This window comes from Pseudorasbora parva, chromosome 22 (genome assembly GCF_024679245.1).
Source record: "Pseudorasbora parva isolate DD20220531a chromosome 22, ASM2467924v1, whole genome shotgun sequence".
Classification (NCBI taxonomy): Eukaryota; Metazoa; Chordata; class Actinopteri; order Cypriniformes; family Gobionidae; genus Pseudorasbora; species Pseudorasbora parva.
In genome coordinates this window covers 36,180,821-36,204,437 of record NC_090193.1, presented here as the reverse complement: position 1 = coordinate 36,204,437, position 23,617 = coordinate 36,180,821, and the positions used below count along the sequence as shown (strand labels likewise).

Genomic DNA, 23,617 nt, shown 5'->3' with positions numbered 1-23,617 from the left:
CCAGTCAGGCATAACATTATGACCACTGACAGGTGAAGTGAATACCACTGATTATGTCTGCATCATGGCACCTGTCAGTGGGTGTGATATATTAGGTAGCAAGTGAACATTGTCCTCAAAGTGTCAGAAGCAGGAAAAATGGGCAAGTGTAAGGATTTGAGCGAGTTTGACAAGGGCCAAATTTTGATGGATGGATAACTGGGTCAGAGCATCTCCAAAACTGCAGCTCTTGTGGGGTGTTCCCGGTCTGCAGTGGTCAGTATCTATCAAAAGTGCTCCAATGAAGGAACACGTGCACGAAGCACGTGGAGAGGAAGGCGGCGGCCTGGTCTGATGAATCACTTTTTCCTTTTACATCAATTGGCTGGCTAAGTGCATGTGCATCTCTTACCTGGGGAACACATTGCACCAGGATGCACTATGGGAAGAAAGCATGCTGGCGGAGGCAGTGTGATGCTTTGGGCAATGTTCTGCTGGGAAACCTTGGGTCCTGCCATCCATGTGGATGTTACTTTGACACGTACCACCTACCTAACCTTTCATGGAAACTATTCCCTGGTGGCTGTGGCTCTTTCAGCAGGATAATACACCCTGCCAAAAAGCAAAAATGGTTCAGGAATAGTTTGAGGAGCACAGCGAGTTTAAGGTGTTAATTGGCTTCCAAATTCCCAGATCTCAATCCAATCGAGCATCTGTGGGATGTGCTGAACAAACAAGTCTGATTCATGGAGGCCTCATTTTGGACACAACTCACAGGATTTAAAGGCTCTGCTGCTGACATCTTGGTGCCAGATAACACAGCACACCTTCAGGAGTCTAGTTAAGTCCATGCCTCGAAGATTAAGAATGACTCGTATGAAACGGGCATTAAAATTATCCTCTCTTTATTTACAACAGTTTACATGAAGTTTCACAGAAACATCCCTCTCTCTCTTATCATTGTACTCTCAGCATAACAGTGCGAGCTCAAACTGCCCTGAATTATGAACATCATACAACATAAACAAAATGTACAGAACCATCATCCATAAACACTTAATAAATGGCAAAACAATAAGCTAAAAAAATGGCTAGCTTGTTTAATCTAGGCCTGGAAATTACACATTCTCAGCACGTCCTTAGATGGGAAGACAAATGGTGCCAAAAATAAGTTTAAAGAATATACAGTTTCAATGTGCATCCCAAAACAAAACAAAAAATCCCCATGGAAACTGTCCATGGATTCATTAGAAAATAAGACACGGTCAACTATGAACTATCAGCGTTATTAGTCTTCATTTTACATTGCAAATATCCATACTAAAGATGTTTATCTCTGCAGTGTTTCTCTCATCAATCAGAACAATACATTCTAAAATGACATCCAACTTACACAAGATAAACAAATGCACATAATGTCCTCAAGAAACAAACCTAAGTTTTTTTGATGAGAGTGGAACATCTAATAGGACACAATCACATTTGTATCTGAGCATGCCTATGAACATGAAACCGACTCATCGATTAATAACCAGCCTGGACCAGTCACAGTAGTTAGCAAGAAATCACCCTCATGAATAATTCCTTCTATTACAAGCTTCGCCAGCGAGTTTAGAAGAGCAACGATTTGTCGACCAAATATACTAGCACTGCTTTGAATGTAAATATGAATACTAGTACCAAGTAAGGATTTCAGAATACGCAGGTAAAAAAATATTCTTCCCTTTGGCAGTAAATCTCACAGAACCAGACAAGAACACTCCTGGGTAATATCTGGGTAAAAATTGCATCATGTTTATTTTAATAAATTAAAAAAAGTTACTTTCTTTCTTAGTCACTAGTTTACAAAAAGAATCAGCACTGAGAATAATGGGAATAAAAGCAAAACACTCAAAGCAAATTGAAATTTGGAGAAACAAGAATGTAAATGTTCCTTAAAAAAAGTATTAATTTATGATGATATATATATAAATAAAATTGGGCGAAATGCAAACTAGATGTGTTTTGTAAGATTCTGAGATTCACCCAGTAAAAATTACCCCTTCCTAACCTGCAATAACTATTCACATAATTATTGTATTTGACATCTATTGGCAGAAAAAGACACAAAAAATATATCAACGCTTTTAGTCAAAGATTACAACATGCAAACAAAAAACTCAATAAAAGGGAAGAAAATGCAGAAGTGATCAGGCTTTATAAATCAAAACGACATACAGTCTCCTATGACCTGCTTGTCCCCCTGTTCTTTAAGAATAAAAATATATATAAAAATACCACAATGTAGCATGAACCGTTTCTGATGCGTCACTCCAAAGCATAAGTGACTGCTGACGAAAACTTCAATCAACATTATCCAACAAACAGAACTCTTTGCCTATACACATTTGGGAGTCTCAGAAAAGATCCACACAAAATGAGGAGTCTAAACACCTTGAACACTAATATCTTAGTTATTTCATATAATATATATACTTTAACAAATACACATACTGTTGAAAGCTATGGGTGCAAAGTGGTATCTCTAGCTACCACTTCATTCTTTAAAAAAAAGTGCGATCCGACACCCCATTCCCTTCTTACCAGCACAACTCCAATTGTGTAATACCTTCAGGCATGTACCGTCGCAACGCCAACCGTCTGTACGGTGGAAATCTGCTCTTAATAATGCATCATGTGAGTATTGATTGCCTGACGCAAACATTTAGGAAGGGGAGAAATATTAAAAACAAGAACAGAAAAACGTGACCCAGGTAAGTCAGCGAGCCCTTTCTCTTCCGTACTTACTGAGTCTCGTCTCCAAAAAGACACTTTTATGAGTTTCTGTACATGTGGATGGGCCGAACAAGAAGAGCGGCATCAGTCGAGAAGGTGTTTTCGAGAGCCCATTCGTGAGCGATTGGAGCGGCGAATGTCAAACTTTGAGTCTTTGCACCTCTGGCAGATGTACGTCTCGGGGACGTTGGACTTGCGGATTTTGGCACATGAAAGGTGGATCCAAGTGTTGCACTGGTTGCATTCAATCATCGCCCGCCCAGCGAACGGCTTCATGCAGAAACATGTCACTAGGTCCCAAGAGTCATCATCTGCGAAGAGAAATGTTATAATTAAATATAATTGTATGTATGTATGTGTATATATAGAGAGAGACAGACATATATACGACAATCTACTGCAATCTACTTTTAACAATGCCAAACTGCAAGAATAAATGATTGCAACTGCAATTATACAACAGCAATCTACTTTTGACAATGCCAAACTCCAAGAGGAAGCTACTGCTATCGCAATCATATTACAATACACAGGGCCAGACATTAATCTCACCTAATGCGAGTGGCATTCATTCAGCAGTGGTGTGTAACAGTCACAGGTTGAATTTTATATATAATATATACATTTCAGTTGTAGCCTTTTAAAACGGCATCTGAAATAAACTGAATGTAACGTTGTCAAAAATATTCATTTTTCGTTACATATCAATATTGAAATATCCGAAACGCTTCCAATAATCATTTTGTGCAGAATAAATGCATAGTACCAGCTGCACTTTTTTCTCACTCTCTCATGATCTCTCAGACAGCGAGTTGACACACAAACCCGCCTCCCCTCATTCATTTAATTTGCTCCAAATTAAATTTGTTGGTGTTATAGGGCTTGAATTTCGACATGGGATTGCACATCAATTTACTCATTCATGCAGATTTTGTGCTCACACCCACAGGGGGCACATAAAGCTGCCTCTCAATATTAAATTGAGTTATTTTTCACTTCTTATTCCTTAGTCTTGGCAAGTATGCATGTAGTCAAGTTTAAGTGAATGTACACAGCTAAGAAAGAAAGCGCATGTGTAACAGTATAATGGATCCGTGCGTCAGGTTTTAAATTGACAGCAGCCTAATATACCTGATGCTAAAATATGAGATAATTTTAAAAATAACCATATGGCAGTTTTCCCCATGGTATCGATGTCAAAACTGTGGAATAATAACTTAGTGGCTAATAACTTTGAAAAACCACTAGCTACAGCTACTGGTGACCAAATGTCAAGCCCTGACGATATACATGACCGTAATCTTCTTTTGACAATGCCAAACTCCAAGAGGAAGCGACTGTGATGGCACTTCGTATTACAATGTATACGATTACGATCTACTGTTGACAATGCCAAACTCCAAGAGGATTGTGTTTGCAATTTTAATACGATATATACAATTGCTCTTTTAAAAGTGGCAAACGACAAGAGGAAACTTTATACTGACCTGAATCAACCATGATGTCCTCATCGTCTCCCGATCCATCCTCATCTCTAAACACCACCTGTTTTCCCTGGCGGATCACAGTCCTTTTACCAGGAAAACCTTCAACTTTAAAGACTATGGACTCTTCTTTAGGTTGTGAGGGTCTCTCGACATCCTCCGACTCTGATCTTTTAAAATCATCCCAGCACGGACGGCCAATATCGGGCTCCTCTTTGCACGTTGTGGTGCCCGGTGAATTAGAGGCAAGTTTTGAACATGTGCCAGTGTGCGTAGGCTGGTCACAACCCACCCCAGCGGTGGGTAGAGAGATGCTGAGGTAATCTTCTGGTTCTTCTTTGATGGTACGTCCAAAATTGGCAATCTCACCTTCAGCGCTGGGAGAAGTAAATGGAGCGAAAGAACAAAATTCCTCATCCTTATACTTCCTCAGCTTCTTCTTCTTCTTTTTCACCTTGTCGGCCTTCGTTCGACCCTCCAGGAGAAGACCCGCTGACTTAGGTCGCTTCTGAGGCTCTGAATCTTCACTCGAGGGTCTTTTGAATCCAGCAAAGCTTTTGCGGTTTTTAGGTGGGGGCTCGTCTGGAGACGAGAGGTCACAGCCCAGCCTCTGGTTCTCCCATCCGTCACTGTCTGCAGTGCTGCCGGTGCTGTTAGGAGGACTAGAGCTGTTCCTCAAGTGTGCCTCCTGTGGACAGCAATAGAAAACACTATTTTAACCACCAATGCAATGAATTTCTTGGACTGAAACATCGGTCTGAAGTCTGAAGATGAGCAAACAGTGACCAAATAACTTCACTGCATGTTTCGATAAGACTTACGGCGAATTCAACACACCCACAAACCCTGCTGGTTATGGAGCAATATTTGTAATGAGAAGAAATGCAGACCACATTGGTGCAAGATGAAAATGCCTATTTCAAATCAAGCTCTCTAAGATGGAACATTTCACATTTTGCAGTCTAAATAGAAAAAAAGTGTCTGATGCACCTGAATCCTTTGTAGGTGCATTGGATAAAAGTCCAATATAAAATGTTTAAATCCCACACACTACTCAATCTTAATTCATTACAAAAAATGTATTAGCAAGGTTTTGCACATGCCTGAGGAAGGTCAACTGGCAGAAACACTGCTAATAAAATTTAATTTGAGTAGCGAGTCAAATTTATATATGATAAACTAAAATGTAAGAACATATAGAACAATAGTGAAAATCTCAGCAATTCTTTATTAGATTAATAGCCAGTTTAGTCTTTTAACACTAAAAGCCAAACAAAACATACAAAAGTAAATGAACGCCAACAGAAACAGACTGGTAAAACAAAATGCCTATCACAAACCAATGTTAGAGAAGCAAAGTGGAGTCACTCCAAAAGTTAATGGCTACCACCTAAGAAAAACATAAATTACGGGTCATCAGAAATGCAAGCGCCTGCACAATGAAATCCAAGAATGACTGCACGCTGTAAAAAATAAGGCACATAAATGGCAGGTTCATAAACTTCCACTGTATGTTCAGAGAATTTAAAACCTCCTCCTCATTTTGCTGTCAAACCTTAATCAGCTTTCTTGGTCACGACTAATGAGCTCAGAAACACATGGATCCCACATCAATGGTGGATTATTTTGGAGCATTTCTCACGGGTCCGTCCCTGTCTACACTTACTTTTGTTTATACCCTCATTTACGATTTCTTTGTTGTTAAAGCCATCATTATTTGTGTGCTATGAAGTGCTATGTCTCCTTTGTGCTGAGTAGCCTGCAAAAACAAAGCAAGTAGTAAGCAAATAAAGAATAAATTATATTTCTGAAAACACACTCTTTAAGCTGAAAGGATGTGAAAATGTATATTATGACTGCACTCGCGGTTCCAAAACACAGTGAGTTGCCTACCTAGACATCAGATAGCAGGACAAGCTGTTTCAAAAGGTGCAAGTTTCAAAGATATCTTCACAAAGAAAGTGTACCCAGAATGCACCGCAACAAGCTCAATCAAAGTAGGATACATCTGTTATGCTTTTCGAGTGATTGGCATGGTAATGGATTTGATAATGTTGATATGTTTGGTCTTGCAGAATAGATCTGCTGCAGAGCAAGTACGGGACTTGCTACTGCCAATACATACATGACGTGCTGCTGCTGCTGTACAATATACATGTGCAGCACATTAATTACCCATAGCAGATTTACACAGGTGGAGCTGGGGTGGAGGAGGATTTCTGAAAGTGTGCAGCAACTGCTACAAGCAAATGCTGACCAGTATTTGATTTTTGAGTAGTGAGTTTATTGGCTTTGGCGACTTCACTGTAAGGAGACCCGTGGTGTATCTAGATAGAAATTTCTCATTCGAAGTAATAAAAAGCACTTAAAAAACTGAAATGAGAGCTTTATTCAGCCTATTTCTGCTTAAACTGGTAAATGTACATACCTATGTATCAAAAGCCGTGTTTCCACCGCAGGAACTTTCCCCAGGAACTAGGACCTTTGGGTGGTACTCGGTGTGTTTCGACCGTAGGAAACAGGGTCTAAATGAAGTTCCCTCGAACACCGGACTAATTTGCCTAATCTTCACGGTACTTTAGACCACAGTGGAAACGCAGACAGTAGCAGAACTGGGGGAAAAAAAGCTCCTGGAAAAAAGTTCCTGGTACAAATTGTTCCGGGTAATTTCATTGGAAACAGGGCTGAAGTGACCATGTCTTTGCAAGTAAGTTATGTCTTAAGTGAACATATACTGTTGAGAAAGAAAACACACGAGTATAATGGATCTGTGCAGTCGGTCTTAAAGTGACAGCATCCTGCTGTCGTACCTGCTCTTGACAGAATCACTTTTGTAACTTTAATAAGAATACGTGCATATTTAAAGCTGCTGTCCGTAACTTTTTGGGGTTAAAAATTATTCAAAATAAATTTGAGCAAGTACACAACCAGCCAGTGTTCAAAACTATCTGCTTAACGTAGCTCGATTTACAACAGTGAGCTTATAATAATGTTTTTAATTCCAGTGGTACTGGTGGATTTCCGTGGGAACTTCAAGCATATCTTTGCGTCTTAAGGTCACATCTGTACACATAAAGAAGTCCCGGTAAGCAGGTTATATTGCTCCATTTCCGATTAATTCGTTCGTTGTAAAAATGCAAAAGTCTTCGGACTTCGGAGAGACTACAGAAAGAAGAGACTACAACCAGGCCGATGCGAAAACAAGGATAATAAAGGTGAACTCCATGTTTTGAATGGGTTTTTCAGCTTTTTTCCCAGCTGGACAGGTAAGACATATCAATGGTTGAATTAGGCTATGTAACAGCAGCACACTTTTCGAATAATGCATTACGTTATGGAGTTTTCTTTGTTGTGCCTTTCTCGTTTTGCTATGTGCTATAGTAAACATCAATTTTTTTGTGCTAGCTCTGAGAGGAAGCAATTCACCTCTAACGTTACTCCACACTGCACATAAATGGAAACTGAACTACTGGTAGCCCTAATGGACATTAAATGTAGTCACACATTGCTGATGTTAACATTTACATTTTGAAAAATTATAGTTTGCATGGTTTGACGTGATATGATAAATGATCATCAGATTTAATCTTTTTGATTTATTGCAATGCTTTTCCCCCCTTAGTTGGTCAAAACAAAAGTAGTTGTTAGCTACTTACGTATTCAAATGTCATTATTATGTCAGTCATACTTTCAAACAGTAAGGTCTGTGTTTTTGAATGACAGAGTATCCACACCGGCGCGGTGACTGACAGCTGCACAGTCTCTTTAAAACAATGGATTCCTCCGCGCTGTGCCGACCGAGGCACAACCCACGTGAAGTTGATAATGCCGCGAATAACTGCAATTGCAGTTTTCGAACAGATATGGCGACAAAGAGGAAAAACTACAGACTTTAGCTTTAATTTACACAGTAAAGAGTACATTTTGTGTTGTATTTCTTATTACTACTGTTTGGAGTTTTTCAGGTAGGTCCATTTAATTTGTCTTTTCTGTTGTTGTTTTTTATCACTGTTTACTTGCTTTCAGTAAGCTTGATATTATTTTAGGCTGGTATTAGTTTTTTAATTATTTTATTTAATTGAATTTATAATGAAAAAGGTGATAAGAATTACGAAATCTCAATGGCATATAAAATTTATATTGTAAAAACCTTATATAAAGCAAAATAATTATATTGTGATAAATCGTTATCGTGAAAAAAAGAAATGAATCATATCGTGATATAAGATTTTGGTACACATAATTGGTACACACATTAAATATACACATCTATTTAAAAAAAAATATCATAAAAATAAAAAGTTTGATTTGCCACTGCCTTTTTACCTGCTTAACAGTGAATGTTCATCATTAACTGAGGGTGCCACAATGTTAGTATCATCATTTATCCTCACTGACTACTTAGCACCCAAAACTGACTATTCTACCCAATATTTGTTAGATACTTTCATTTTAAACAACATACAAGTGTCAACTGAGACTTGAGTGTCCCATGCACTTTATTCTAGCAGTTAGGATGCTCCCTTAGAAGGCAGTGACCTCTGTAGACAGCAGACAGCTCACTAGGTTTTGGAACATTTGGAGCTATTATCTGCCCTCATGCCTTTCCCTGCAAACAGAGTTTCCTCGATTTAGCCTCCATCCATTTGAAGGATCCATTAAAGGGAAGACCTGAAACTGAAGTGTTTGTGGATGCACACACACTGCTGTTGTGAAGAATGGCACTTAGAGACAGGGTCTGAGATGAGAATGAGGAGACTGGAGTGGCCCTCTTACCCTGGGAGGGAGGGCTGAGGTTTTTTTGGAGGGAGATGTCTCTCAGCGGCCGTGACATAAGAGCCACCACCATTTCTGTGGATCAAACAAGAGCATCAGCAGCAAAGCAGCTCATAAGGGGTTGCACCTCCAAAACAAGAAAAGAAAGAAAAAGCACCCAGTGCTACACCACTGCCAAGGATAGGAACCTCTGGAGGTCGGATGTGTCAGATCGTAGAGCGATCTTGAGGAAATGCAAGGCCGCTTCACCCTGCAACACTGACAGCACTTTCTAGCAAACGTACAAGCACAGTAAGAGTATCATTTTTACCACAATCTCCTCAGTTACATGACTAAGACATGATAATACTCACCTCCTGTGGATACGGAATATAACCAGCATATGCCAGCACAAATGTGCAGAACTTGTTGAAATCTTCCACTGTCCGTTTCCGCTTAAATGTTGAACTGTATCCCTGCAATATAAACGGAGTCAATAATGGTAATCATTTAAGCATATACTTTTTTACTTTGTAAAAGGTTAATGCCATACCATTTCACACTTTTTAAAAGGATTAGCACCAGATTATTAACTAAATGTTGTTAAGCAAAGACAATCAGCCAATCAGAAACGAAGCAATGCATGCCTCATTAAATATTCATGCACTTAGTTTGCGCAATCACAAGAGCACTATTACGCATCATATTAATCCAAATTTGAAAGTGTGAACCATGCATCAAAACGACTCAGGATTACATTTGTTGAAATGTGTCATTTCTTCATCACCAACATCATTTAATGTATTAAAACAACAAAAACGAATGCCTGCTTTCAAACAGGTAGTCCCACCCTGAACAAAGACCATTAACCATTAGTTGAGTCACGGGTGTGTTTGGGCTGGTCGTGATGTTCAAACAAGCACAAAACACACAAAAAATTCACAATTCTGAAAGCCTTACAGAGTCAAAGTCTGAACACTTCTCAAGAGAATCAACATAGAAAGGCTTACTTGTATTTGTCTCTCTCTATGCATCGGTAGGATTACAAAACTAAAAATCCTATTCACGGTCTCTACAGGGAAATTGATCTTTAACAATAACTTATAAATTAATAGCCTAGAAATCTAGACGCACCCTAGCGGCAGCAAACCTAATCTGCCACGAGTATCGCCAATGTCACGTGATTTCAGCAGTTTGACACGTGATCCAAACTGCTGAAATCACGTGACATTGGCAATCTGAATCATTGATCGATTCACTGATTCATGACTGTTTGACTCTTTAATTGAGCAACATGGAAGAGAAGACAATGCTGAAATAAGTCGTAGTTTTTGATATTTTTGGACCAAAATGTATTTTCGATGCTTCAAGAGATTCTTATCAACCAACTGATGTCACATATGGACTACTTTGATGATGTTTTTATTAGTATTCTGGACATGGACAGTAAAGTGTGCATAGACAGCATATAGGCTAGAAATCTAGACACACCCTAGCAGCAGCAAATCTAATCTGCCCGCGAGTGTCGTCTAATAACTCTCAATACACTTCTGAGCTGTAAACGCCAAACTCTGGTCGGGCAAATCACATTGTGTATAGAGTCGGTGGGCGAGGCTTAACATAATGACGTCCAAGTTGCGCTTGCGTGCTTCTAGTAAACACAGAAACTGGCGAACGGTGGTCATTTGAATCAGCTTTGACCGCGACTCTGATAAGACCTTGAGTTAAGCTTTTCTCTGAGAAAAGAACAAAGAACGGCACTGAAGTCATTCTTAAGAAGGAAAGATGTGTTCAGAGTTTTGCCGACCGGATACTGCGAAAGTTTAATCTGTCAACGAGCTCTGGTTGGTTGTAGCACTATCCAATTGCGTGCACGCCGTGCAGAGGGAGTTTGAAAGACAACCGTTTGACCCGCCCCTCGGATTGAGCCCTGCCAATGGTGAGTTTCCACTTGATGTGGGTCTGGCTTGTCAGGCTAGACAGCATATGCTCTGGGACTAAAATATAAAATATCTTAAACTGTGTTGTGAAGATGAACGGAGGTCTTACGGGTGAGGAACAACATTAGGGTGAGTCATTAATGACATCAATTTCATTTTTGGGTGAAATAACCCTTTAAATATTTGTATATTTGTAATAAATGTAAATTATAGTGTTTCTATACAAATTTTTTTTTACTTTTTCCAACTCATTACAGGTGTCAACTTTACCTTAAAGTCAGAATTTCAAATAATTTTTGCTTTAAATCAAAATATTTAATGTTAGTTTACATTGTAGCAGGTTGGTTTGGGTTATGGTTAATAACTTTTAAAGATTTTTTTCTTTTTAAATCCCTATGGAAAACTTCTGGAACCAAGACGTAAAAAAGTGAATGGGCACCGTTTCTGAAATTTTCTATATATTAAAAGGCAAGCACTTTTAACTCTAGTTAAAGCCACATTGTGTAATTTTTCGCAGCAAGAGCTTGATGACGGCTTGATTTCGCTGAGCTTTGATTATGTCACAGCTGCCGCTGCCACTTCTTCCACTCATGCGTATGTGTGGTAACGCAGCGCTGTTTATCTTATTAGATACATTATTTGAGTGCTGAATGTTATGTTATGTTATGTTATGTTATGTTATGTTATAATGCTATTCTGTGTGTTTGCTCGATGGGTGCTATGACACTTGGTAAATGGTAAATGGACTGCATTTATATAGCGCTTTTATCCAAAGCGCTTTACATTTTTGCCTCACATTCACCCATTCACACACCGACGGCGATGTCAGCCATGTAAGGCACCATCCAGCTCGCCGGGAGCAGCTGGGGTTAGGTGTCTTGCTCATGGACACCTCGACACTTGGTCAGGTGGAACCGGGGATTGAACCACCAACCTTCTGGTTTGTAGACAACCTACATGAACCACTGAGCCACTGCCGCCCCAACTGCTGCCACACTTGGTCACACTGCAGTGAGCTAGATCGATATTTGGCATGGTAAAACATGGTACTCACGGTAAATCAAGAAAACGAGATTTCAACAATAAACCTAACTGTGTTGAGCTGTATTACAATGATTAGATTTATGTCCATGAATGTATCCAAAGAGTTGCTCACCTGTCTAATAAAACACAAAATATAATAAAGTGTCTTTGGTGTTTCCATGATTTCCAGAAATCGAGGATAACACATGGCTGTCATTGATTGTCCTGGTTAAAATTGCTTATTTCTCCTGATTTAAAAATTCTTGGAAAAATGTTGGATAATGCAAGTACACAAATCAACGAAATATAAAACATTGTTCTTGTTGCTCTTGGATATTTGAATTAAAAAAATCTTACATATTGTGCCTTTAATTTTACATATTGTGCCTTTAATCTTACATATTGTGCTAAGCTTTACTTTCCCAACCAGAGGTTGGGGAGTGAAGCAATGTACGCGCATGCGCATTCGCTCATTGGCTCTGTCAACTGTGCAAAAATTCGACATATTGACACCTGAGTAAATGACACATCCCCGTCATTCAATTACACGATCGAAAACCAAATGAATTTGCTTGATATATTAAAACGCCTTCTGCATCGACAAAACTAATCATTTCGTAATTTAATGAATATTACCGAGTGACTAAAAGGCTTGTTAGCAACTCCATGTACAGGCAAAGAGAGAATGAAAACGAGTGTTACAAAATAAATCTCGTATGAAAGCTGTGAGAACAATGAGGAAAAGCAGAAACAAAACTATATCTCCTTTAATTTAATCAAACTAAACCGCATCGATGGGTTAGCCAGCTAGCGTTATGGCTAATGAGATAGCCTAAAACAATGACACTTCCTCTGAAAAATATAATATCAAAATATATCCATGCCGAAATGATGGAATGACACAACAGCAACAACATCCAAAATAATATTAATAATAAAAAAAAAACATATCTGGGTAAGAAATGAGAAAATCAAATTATTTTACCTGTGTATCAAAGGGACAAGTCGTCGAGCTGTTGTCCATTTCTAGTGTAAAAAAAAAAACGGCTTTAGTTTATGGTCACATTTTAGGCCACATCCGACTCACATCATGACAGATATATCGTCAAAATAACATACAAAATACAAATACATCGAATTACACTTTCCTGTTTTGATGCATAACGTACATACTATCAGTTATGATAATAATATGCCGCATATCAATATCTGACTGGACCAAACTGTTATTTAAAAACCTTGGTATAACTGTTCAGTTTAATCGATCACTAAATAGATGAATCGTGTCAGATTAGTGAACAAGTTTTTTTTAAAGGGATTTATGATATTATATAATGCAGAGAGTCACGTCACGTAAATTAACGTTACCTCTCCACACCTAAAAGCCCTGCAAAAACATTCCTCTGACAACTTTATACATTCATCTTCACATCTCAAATTAAAGGTATGTTATGGTTATATGGGTTATTTATTTTATTAATCTTTTTGATGGGCAGTCCTCGAGCTCAGTTAACTTAGCCTGCTAGCACTACCTGATCTAACGTTAAGTTTAATAACACTATATCATTCATAACACATTAATTATGACCAATACCCAATATTACACATCTAAATCTTCAACTAGCTCGAACTGTAATGTCTTTAAACAAAAGTTGATCCACTTTTTTTCTTCCCCTGCTGGAACTTGCTAATTGGCTAGCCGTCATGCTAACATTCTTGTGACTGGTGTTTGGGGTGTTTTATTTACGTTTACCTGGTGCTGAAACACAGACAGTGGACCACACGACGGAAAAGAGGCAGATAATTATCCTGGATCGAAAAACAGACGATGACAGTGGCAGGAAAGATAGAAAACAGTGATGATATATGTCCGAATGTGAAGAAGATGTGATGGGTGAAACCCAGACAGACCGATCTGCTCATCTGCCAAAATAAAAGCCCCCCTATGATTCATATGAATCACACATCTATTGGTCAGTTTAATGGCCAGAAATATAATATTCACTTACAAATGCGAATATTATACACTAACCAATTGGAATTAGAATTAAATTAGATAAAAATTCGAACCAAGTGTGATTTATTTAAAAAAAAAAAAAACTAAAAAAAAAACGAGTTTGTTACTGTAAAAAGACTTGTTGGACTACATCAAAAGTTTTGTTTATTTTACACTTTTACTCTGTCCGACTAGGTTTAGATATTTTTAAAGAGAAACATACTGCAATAAATATTAACAGAAAAATGTAAAAGTAAAAAAAAAATTATTAATTGCATAAAATTGCAGTCTAAAACACAATACACATAATTACAGTCTACAAATTAAAACTTATACTTAAAAATCCTATAGCAAAAATAATTAATAAATAATTTCATATCCTTTTATATAAAATTATATTAAGTCATGTTTCAGATATGGCTATATTCCAAAAAAGTAAAATAATACTAAATAGATTCGATCTGAATTATCACTAAATGAAGAAAGTGTTAATACACCTTGATTATGTCATGCCACCAGATGACAGCATGATTTAGACTTCTTTTTAATGCCACATTGGGAGCTATACATTAATAAACCCTTTAAACAAGAACCAAAATCAAGGGTAGGTTCCAACTTTCCAAACTTTGTTTCCTTTTTACAGCAGAATGATCAGCTCCTTCCTTCAGCTGACCAATTCACTCAAAAATGTTAGCATTACTGTATTACATTATTTCACATGGGGTCATTTTTTAAAAATTATAGTGCAGGTGCATCTGACTTAGTTAACTAATCTCAAATGAAGTAATTTAATTTAATAATGAATTAACTAATATCCTGTAATAATTAACTTAATTCTGTATTTGTTAGTAATACTTGCAAATATGAACCTTTCTTCCATTACACAAAAATATTTTTGCAAAATGTACTGAGTTGTTTTTTTCATGAGATTTGAAATCAAATTTGCCATGATCTTTTAACAAGACAATTTTGTACCATTAAAACATCTTGGAAGTCTCATAGCTTAAAATGTCCTCCTCATTACAAACAAAGAATTTATTTAATCAAGCTCCAATAATGTCTCGCTTTTTTTGATAGTGCAGGATCTGTGCAAATCACACTGACAAAACATTTGCATATGACTGCCTTCAGAACAAGACATGACGAAGGGTGCGTCTCAATCAGCTCCCTAGTTCAGTAGTTAGGGCGCTGATCAGGGAGTCATCCCGTTGACTTATAGCCTGGATGCCAGCCGAACTTAGCCCCGCCCACAACATTTTTAGGTCAGAAGGTTCGGTCTGACCTCGATCCATAGAGGAGTAATTATCCCAGAACAGAAACTGTTCGGACCAATGAAATCATCAGGGCGGGCTTTAGACGATGACGGGCAGATGATCAACAGTAACGTAATCATGCACGTCATCAAAAGGGCTTGGATTATATTTGTTCAAATCTTAAACAGAAAGCTTGTTTGTATATGCATTCACCTTCACCGGAAAAAAATGGCGTTTGGGGGGTAAAATGTGTGTTATTTTGGCAAGGTTGCCTGCTAAAATTCGCACTCATGGGTCTATATGTCACATAATAGTCGCTTCAACCCGCGGACATAGAAAACAACCCGCAGAAGAAAAAAACACGGACTTGGCAACACAGTGAAGTTGAGCTCTGTTAACATTTGACAATGCGTCGCTTCGTTGCTCTGATTGGTTGTAGGTCTATCCAATTCAGGTCTTTCCTGGTTCGGTTGAAACACGCCCCATAATCACAGCCCAATGGAGCATCAGACTCATAATCTGACTAGAATTGAGTATGACCACGTCAGGCTAGTTGACTTATGTCCTGATCGGTGCCCTGACTACTGAACGCAAAGAGTTTCAAATCATCTCACCAAAGGCCCTGTCCACTGGTATTCAATCACTTAATGGGATAGTTCACCAAAAAATGAAAATTTGTGAACTGTGAAATTAGTTTTTAATTTGTGAAATTAGTGCTGGGCAACAAACTAAAGATCCTCTTCTCTTTGAAAACTCTTTTTTTACTTCTAATTTGTGACCGGTGTTGACATAAATCAAATGCATACAGATGTCTGTTTGCAGCTAGTTATTTTAGTTTATAAAGTTTTATATATGGATTTTTTTTTTACACAACTGTTTCAGACAGAGAAGCGTGACTGGTCACTCTAGAAAACTTGTCTCCATTGCTCTAGAGACCAGTGGTGGCGTGCTTTACACCACTGCATCCCACACTTTGCATTGCACTTGGTATTTGTAATATATATTATATATACAATCACTATTATAGTGTTATAGAGTGTGGATCCTATGAACTTGAACTTTCTATGCCTACTAATAGATTCCTTTTGCTGTTTCATCTTTAGTTCAAATATGACTTTTTGAATATATTTTTGGACAAAAAGTCTTTGAACTTTACATTTAAATTCACACGTATAGGCTTTCTGATGTTTTACCAGAAGGTCAAATATCATTATTTTTTTCTTAAAATTCTGCCCCTGGATTCCATGAACTTGAACTTCTATACATATAAATGGATTCATTCTGATGCAGTGGTTCAAGAATGACCTTTTGAACTTATTTGTGGCCAAATAGTCTTTGAACTTGAACCTATACAGACTTTCTTTTGCTTCATCAGTAATTCAAGGATGACATTTTTTGACAAAAAAAAAATTCTGACCCTGGATCATATTAACTGGAACTTTCTATGCATAATAGATTCCTTCTGCAACTAATAAAGGATTATTAGGAACACATGTTCAATTTCTCATTAATGGAGTTATCTAATCAACCAATCACATGGCAGTTGCTTCAATGCATTTAGGGGTGTGGTCCTGGTCAGGTGAATGTCAGAATGGGAAAGAAAGGTGATTTAAGCAATTGTGAGCGTGGCATGGTTGTTGGTGCCAGACGGGCCGGTCTGAGTATTTCACAATCTGCTCAGTTACTGGGATTTTCACGCACAACCATTTCTAGGGTTTACAAAGAATGGTGTGAAAAGGGAAAAACATCCAGTATACAGCAGTCCTGTGGGCGAAAATACCTTGTTGATGCTAGAGGTCAGATGAGAATATGTCGACTGATTCAAGCTGATAGAAGAGCAACTTTGACTGAAATAACCACTCGTTACAACCGAGGTATGCAGCAAAGCATGTGTGAAGCCACAACACGCACAACCTTGAGGCGGATGGGCTACAACAGCAGAAGACCCCACCGGGTACCACTCATCTCCACTACAAATAAGACAAACAGGCTACAGATTGCACAAGCTCACCAAAATTGGACAGTTGAAGACTGGAAAAATGTTGCCTGGTCTGATGAGTTTCGATTTCTGTTGAGACATTCAGATGGTAGACTCAGAATTTGACGTAAACAGAATGAGAATATGGATCCATCATGCCTTGTTACCACTGTCCAGTTTGGTGGTGGTGGTGTAATGGTGTGGGGGATGTTTTCTCGGCACACTTTAGGCCCCTTAGTGCCAATAGGGCATTGTTTAAATGCCACGGCATTGTTTATGACCATGTCCATTCATTTATGACTACCATGTACCCATCCTCTGAGGGCTACTTCCAGCAGGATAATGCACCATATCACAAAACTCGAATCATTTCAAATCAGTTTCTTGAACATGACAATGAGTTCACTGTACTAAAATGGCCCCCACAGTCACCAGATCTCAACCCAATAGAGCATCTTTGGGATGTGGTGGAACGGGAGCTTTGAGTTTGAGTTTATTGAAATAAAAAATTTGAGTTGATGCAATGAAGGAATTTCTTTTAAATAAATAGAAACTCAAAATAGTATTGTATCTAAACCACATAAATTTGATAAATCATGAAAATAGCACTATTTGGCATGTTTCACTGCGTCATCAAAAATAAAACACACAATTACCCAATATGCTTACAAAATCTTTAAATAATATTTTAATAAAGGTTGTTGAATCTCAAAAAATGTTCATTGTATTAACTCAAAAAATTTATTTCAATGAACTCAAAATTTTAAGGCAACCAGGTAACTTTTTTTCTAAATAATTGTTTACAGTGTATGGTGTTCCTAATATTCCTTTAGGTGAGTGTATTTGGCCATGAAAACCAATTCCACGCACTCTCCAAGGTCTGTAGCTATTGATTCTGCAGAAAGTCACCGACTTTTGCACACTGTGACCCTCAGCATGAACCCGCTCTGTGATTTTACATGGCCTAACACTTCATGGCTGAGGTGCTGTTGTTCCCAATTGCTTCCAATTTATTCACTAACAGTTGAGTGTGGAATATTTAGTAGTAGTGAGGAAATGTCATTAATGGACTTATTGCACAGGTGGCAACCTATCACGGTACCACGCTTGAGTTAACTGAGCTCCTGAGAGCGACCCATTCTTTCACAAACGTTTGTAGAAGCGTCTGCACGCCAAGTGCTTGATTTGATACACCTGTGGCCATGGAAGTGATTGGAACACCTGAATTCAATGATTTGGAGGGGTGTCCCAATACTTTTGGCAATATTGTGTGTGTGTGTGTGTGTGTGTGTGTGTGTGTGTGTGTGTGTGTGTAAAAATGTATTAACATTATAAGTGAACCTTAAAGAACATTAAAATAATTATAAATAAAGAAAATGCCATGACCTCTTTAACACTTTTGACATGGATTTTAGTGTCATAAAAGCAGGGATAGCCTACAGGAAGTGAACGCTTTATATTTTCATGGCTGGAGCTAAACTCTGCAGGACAGTAGCACTCCAGGACCGACTTTGCCCATCCCTGGTATATAGAAAAAAAAGAGGCTTTGACAAGGCTTTTTCCTCAGTAGATTGAATGACATTTGTGCTAATGTACACTGTGCTGAGCTGTGCAGAAGTGTCGGGGGTGGATACAGCTGCGGCTGCAGGACGGCCCATGTGCCTGATTCTACCAACCAGAGAGCTCTGCAGAGGCATCAGATTACAGGAAGCTCCAACCCACCAAACACACACACACACACACAGACAGAACTGGGCTCGGCTGACTGTACGCACTCTCACTGTAAGTACAATTTATATGACTCATCGCTTTTTTTATATGTTGCTGTGATACATTTACTTTATCAATGAGCAGAGACTCCTTCCTAATGCTAAAGTTTACAGCAAGAGCTAAGCTAGAGCTCATGTACACTCTTTTCAATGAGCAAATGCCTCTCATTTAAAGGAAAAGAAACACTACTGCTTTATAATGAACGGTTCTGGTTAAAGTTGTAGGCTTTAGCATCACATTAATAGTGGGGTGTAATTTATGCCTTCTTTCACATTGGTCTCCTGGGAATGAATCTCCTGAAAGTCAATGCTCAAGCACTACTGCAGGATTCAGGAAATGTAATCGACCCCAGGCATATGAATGACAAAAGGGATTGCTGATGTTAAAAAGATAAAACAATACAGAAGTCACAGCAACGAATAGTTTGAAAAGGTTTTTTTTTTGTTGCATAAAGTGTCAGTCTTACACCGTTTTATCTGCCCTTTTTTCTCACAGGAAAAGCTGATTCAACAAAATGTATAGAAACCTCCTAAAAAATCCTAATGGAGATGGTAAGTTTTATATTAGGATGAATTTGATTTATCAAATGTGACAGTAAAGGCATTTATAAGGTCTCAAAAGATTTATATTTCAAATAAATACTGTTCATTTGAACTTTCTGTTCAGAATCCTAAAAAAAAAAAAGTATCACAGTTTCAAAAGAATATTAAGCAGCATTGTTTTCAACATTGATAACCTCAAACTTTTAGATTGATTTTAGGTAATAGTGCATAAGAAAAAAACAACAACTAGTCACCATTTTAATCACATTTAGCAGTACACAACAGCCTTGTAGTGTGAGAAATACATTTTTAAAAGTACAAACATCCCATGAAGTTCGTTAAAGGTGCATCAAGCGATTTCTGAGAAGCTCAACGGAATCTATTCTTCTTCTCAGAAATCGCTTGCGGCACCTTTAACTTGAAACCTCCCCTCCCTTCATTCTTCTTCTCCCAAAATGCACAAACAATGGAAGAGTGTGTATCTCTAGGCTAGTGTATCTCTTTATCATAGCTGAAATGAAGCAAAATAATTCTTAGCCAAAAAATAAAACGGAAGATGCGTGCGAATGTCATAGAAAAACAATTCGTTCTCGAACAAAAGGAAGAACTTTGTGCAGCAAAGTAGAGTACACACAAATAAGAGTTGGTAACGTGTTAGCCCCCATCAGCACACCTGCAGGGTATTCCAGAAAGCCGGTCATGTGACATACCTGGGAAGTTTCCTCAGAGTAAGAGGATTAACCTCAAGTTTCCGGAATCTTTGGAATCTATGGAAGCATTTTTCTGGGTAAATAGCCATAGCTAAAGGATTTTGAATGAAAATATGCACTGAGAATGTAAATTGGCATTTTTAAAAAAGACGTATGTATGGCGTGCTTCTTATGCTGTGTTCCAATTCACCAACTTATACCTTTGTGAAGAAAAAGTGTATACTTTTGAGTGTGTAGCAAAAGAGTACACAAGCTTTGGGACACACTATCACATTGCATCCTGCACGCCTCCTGTCACCGTAAACTGGCCTGTCATAGTTCTCACAGTTAACATCCTCCACATTTCTTTTCATTTAATTTCCAACCGCATCGAAGAGAAATGGAATAGCTCGTTGATCTGCAGCGGCGGGTCTTTTATACGGAGAGAGATGCATTTAAAAGTTAATCACCAAATGGATCTTTATAAAAGCCTACATTGTTATTAAAGGTATATGTGACGTTAAGTTAACCTTGATTTCTAGAATACCTCCAGCTCCAGACAAACAATGACGCTCAAGACTGTCCTGTTACTCACATTACTACAACAGTATGGTTCTGAAACAGCAGAAACAACGAAAGCTTTTATAATATTAATGCGGATCCTAAAGCTCTCGCCTGATCATAACCCTTCATTTTCCAGTGACATTCTTCTGACCATTTCTCTTTTGTAATGTCTCTCAGCCATCTTTCTTTCTACAGGCTTTCTTATAATCTCCCTCTTGCTCACGCTATCTCCTCCCCTATTATGAGTGGACACGCCCCCTACTGCTGACTGCTGACATTGTGCTCGGCCCCAACTACTTCAACAGCGTTTCTCAGAAAGCACTTACTGCACCTTTAATTGACGTCATACTGCATGCATAACAAAATAAAATAAAACGCTGTACTGTAGTAGTTTCAGATGAAGGAGAACTCATTTGCTATCACATGCCAGCTCAGATCATTACTTTAGCCACCTAAATATGTGATATGTTGTTGCATGTATTTTCATCAGATGGTCTGAATTACTGGGAGTTGACAGAGAATGGAGGCGACCAGTGGCAGACCGAGGACATCCCGGGGGACTGCGGATACACTTATGATAACGAATTAATCACAAAATACTTCTGCACCTCTTTTGAGTAAGAGAGAACGAATAGTATCTTAATAGACATGGGTGAAAAAAACAAGGGTGTTTTTCTTTAAAAGCACCAGGTGAAAGAAGGATCCATGTGTTTCACACTGTCCCTGCTTTTGTTTTTGGTGTGTGTTGTTCAATTGCACATCTGTGTGTGTCCATTTCTATCCGCTGTTCCAGGCCGTGTTTAAAAAGACAAGTGATTGACCTGCTGGCAGAGGGTTACTACCCCGAAAATTTAGATATTGCACAGCCAGCTGTCAATGTGGAGGACTGGTAAGCCTTGATGTTATGGACATAATGGCAGGAATTTTGTTTTGTCACATTGTCCATTCAATCACTTCTTTTAAACGTGTTTAGGTACTCTGGCCGAACAGACTGTGGGTGCATTTATAAGATCGCTGTGGTCCTACTTGATGAAAACCAAGAGGTCCTCGCTGAGTTTAAGCCGGAAGAAGTGATCCTTGACCCTGACTGCGGAGACTGCTCTTGGAGAAAGGTATGAGTGTGGTCCTGTTTGGCATTACAAACCCACCTAAAAGCTTTAAAGAAATTAATATGAAAATATAAAACAAATGATATGCAAAACCACTAGTCATATCAATGACCTAAAATCTTCATGTGATATTTATACAGTGGTATATTTAGGTTCTACATCATACAAGTGTTTCTTTATTATAAAGCCTGCCGTATTAATTCAGTTCAACTCAAGTTTGTGCATGCAAACACACTGTTTTATCATTTCTCTCATAGGTGAGCCACACATTTACTGACTACGGCCCGGGGCTGCGCTTCATCTCTTTTGAGCATGGCGGTCAGGACACCAAGTTTTGGAAGGGCTGGTTTGGAGTGAGAGTTACTGGGAGCTCTGTCACCATAGACCTCTAAACACCAATCAGGCAAAAATATGAATCATTGGCTAAAAATATTTTCTCACAACTTCACAGCTTTTTATTTTTGCACATGCTGTAGTAAGTGTAATACTAAGGAATTAAGGTTAAACATGTAATGCTAGGCATTAAAAAAGCATCTGGCTATATTAGAAATCTTGTCTGCTCGACCACTAACTACCTCTGTGCTCCTGCAAGATACACAACTAACTCTCTATATGCAATTATAATCTTATAATGTGGTATAAAATCCAAATAGGTCTAAAATCATGCTCATGCCACATTAAAAAAATTATAATAAAAAACAAGTGACAAAACATTATCTGTTCCTGACCTTTCTTCGTTAAATGATGTAATCTTGCATGTATGGTTTTGCATTGAAACGTTTGTGTTATTATATCATGACTTGGAAACAGTGGCAACATCAAATAGCTTTTTTCCCTTTTCACTTGACTGGAAGTGGGCAAGTCTGTCTGAAGACCTCAGGCACACTTTTCCAGACACTGTTTCTGTGGCACGAGACAGTCCCTGCTGAGAATTCAACTGACAAGTGTGTTCGCACTGTCTTTGAAAGTGTCTTGTGCTCACCAAGGCTACATTTATTTGATCAAGAAATACAGTAAAACAGTTACTAAATTTGGAACCGCATACTAGTATACTACGTTCATTTACCATATCTTTCTATGGCAGAAATAGTAAGAGTAATATGCTAGTGTGCAGTTCTGAATTCAGCAAGCGATTTTGGAATATAATTCAGTCCTAGGATGCAAAGTAGATGCAAATTTTTATCACCATTACTACTTCAAGAAATTCCAGGATTCCATGATGAATAGAAAGTTAAAACAGCCTTTATCTGAAATAAATCATCAGTTTTGATCAATTAAATTCATAATTCATTACTAAATAAAATATTAATTTCTTTTGAATAATTTTTTTACTGACTGTTTTGTTTGTAAACAGCGATGATGAGTTATGAAAATAACAGAAAATAACAGTTCTACAGTAGCATTGTGGAAGCCACGTAATAAAACAATAAAACCTTTTTTTGCATTTCAGTTTATATTTCACAATTCTAAGAGAAATCAGAATTGCAAAATATAAATTAATTTATTCTGTCTTTTTCCTCTCTGAATTGACAACTCGCAGTTGTGAGAAAAATATAGGCCTAAAATGTTATTTAAATGGTACCTATATAAAACGTTATATTTTTAAATATTTCATATTGTAACTGTAAAGCTATTATGCCCCTATGAACTGCATATGTCCATATTAAGTAGATCTATGGTTTACATAAAGTCCATGCTTTAGTAGTAGACTAATCGTCGCAGGTTTCATCAGACCAGTCTGTGGCTTGCAACCATAAATG

General features: G+C 38.0%; 2 protein-coding genes across 2 annotated transcripts; one reads left to right on the top strand and one right to left on the bottom strand.

Annotated features, from left to right (window-relative positions):
- Positions 1 to 867: 867 nt before the first annotated feature.
- On the bottom strand, positions 868 to 13,864 carry phf13 (PHD finger protein 13). Its single transcript, XM_067431191.1, has 5 exons — positions 13,710 to 13,864; positions 12,942 to 12,982; positions 9,368 to 9,469; positions 4,242 to 4,926; positions 868 to 3,065 (listed from the first exon to the last, which is right to left on the bottom strand). Exons 2-5 carry the CDS (start codon positions 12,978 to 12,980, stop codon positions 2,839 to 2,841), a joined length of 1,053 nt encoding a protein of 350 aa, XP_067287292.1. The 5' UTR covers positions 12,981 to 12,982; positions 13,710 to 13,864; the 3' UTR covers positions 868 to 2,838.
- A 5,005-nt stretch (positions 13,865 to 18,869) lies between these two features.
- Positions 18,870 to 22,391, top strand: LOC137058144 (F-box only protein 2-like). The gene is made up of 6 exons (XM_067431334.1): positions 18,870 to 18,965; positions 19,449 to 19,504; positions 21,239 to 21,365; positions 21,542 to 21,637; positions 21,722 to 21,860; positions 22,115 to 22,391. The coding sequence occupies exons 2-6, from the start codon at positions 19,468 to 19,470 to the stop codon at positions 22,247 to 22,249; spliced, it is 534 nt and encodes a 177-aa protein (XP_067287435.1). The 5' UTR covers positions 18,870 to 18,965; positions 19,449 to 19,467; the 3' UTR covers positions 22,250 to 22,391.
- The last annotated feature ends 1,226 nt before the right edge of the window (positions 22,392 to 23,617 follow it).

Coding starts and splice junctions, on each gene's coding strand:
- phf13 (XM_067431191.1), bottom strand. CDS start 12,980: ATGGACAACAGCTCGACGACTTGTCCCTTTGATACACAG. Junction 9,470..12,941: donor CTTGTCCCTTTGATACACAG/GTAAAATAATTT, acceptor TTTATATTGCAG/GGATACAGTTCAACATTTAA. Junction 3,066..4,241: donor GGACATCATGGTTGATTCAG/GTCAGTATAAAG, acceptor TTCTCTTCGCAG/ATGATGACTCTTGGGACCTA.
- LOC137058144 (XM_067431334.1), top strand. CDS start 19,468: ATGTATAGAAACCTCCTAAAAAATCCTAATGGAGATG. Junction 21,366..21,541: donor TACTTCTGCACCTCTTTTGA/GTAAGAGAGAAC, acceptor CCGCTGTTCCAG/GCCGTGTTTAAAAAGACAAG. Junction 21,638..21,721: donor GCTGTCAATGTGGAGGACTG/GTAAGCCTTGAT, acceptor AAACGTGTTTAG/GTACTCTGGCCGAACAGACT.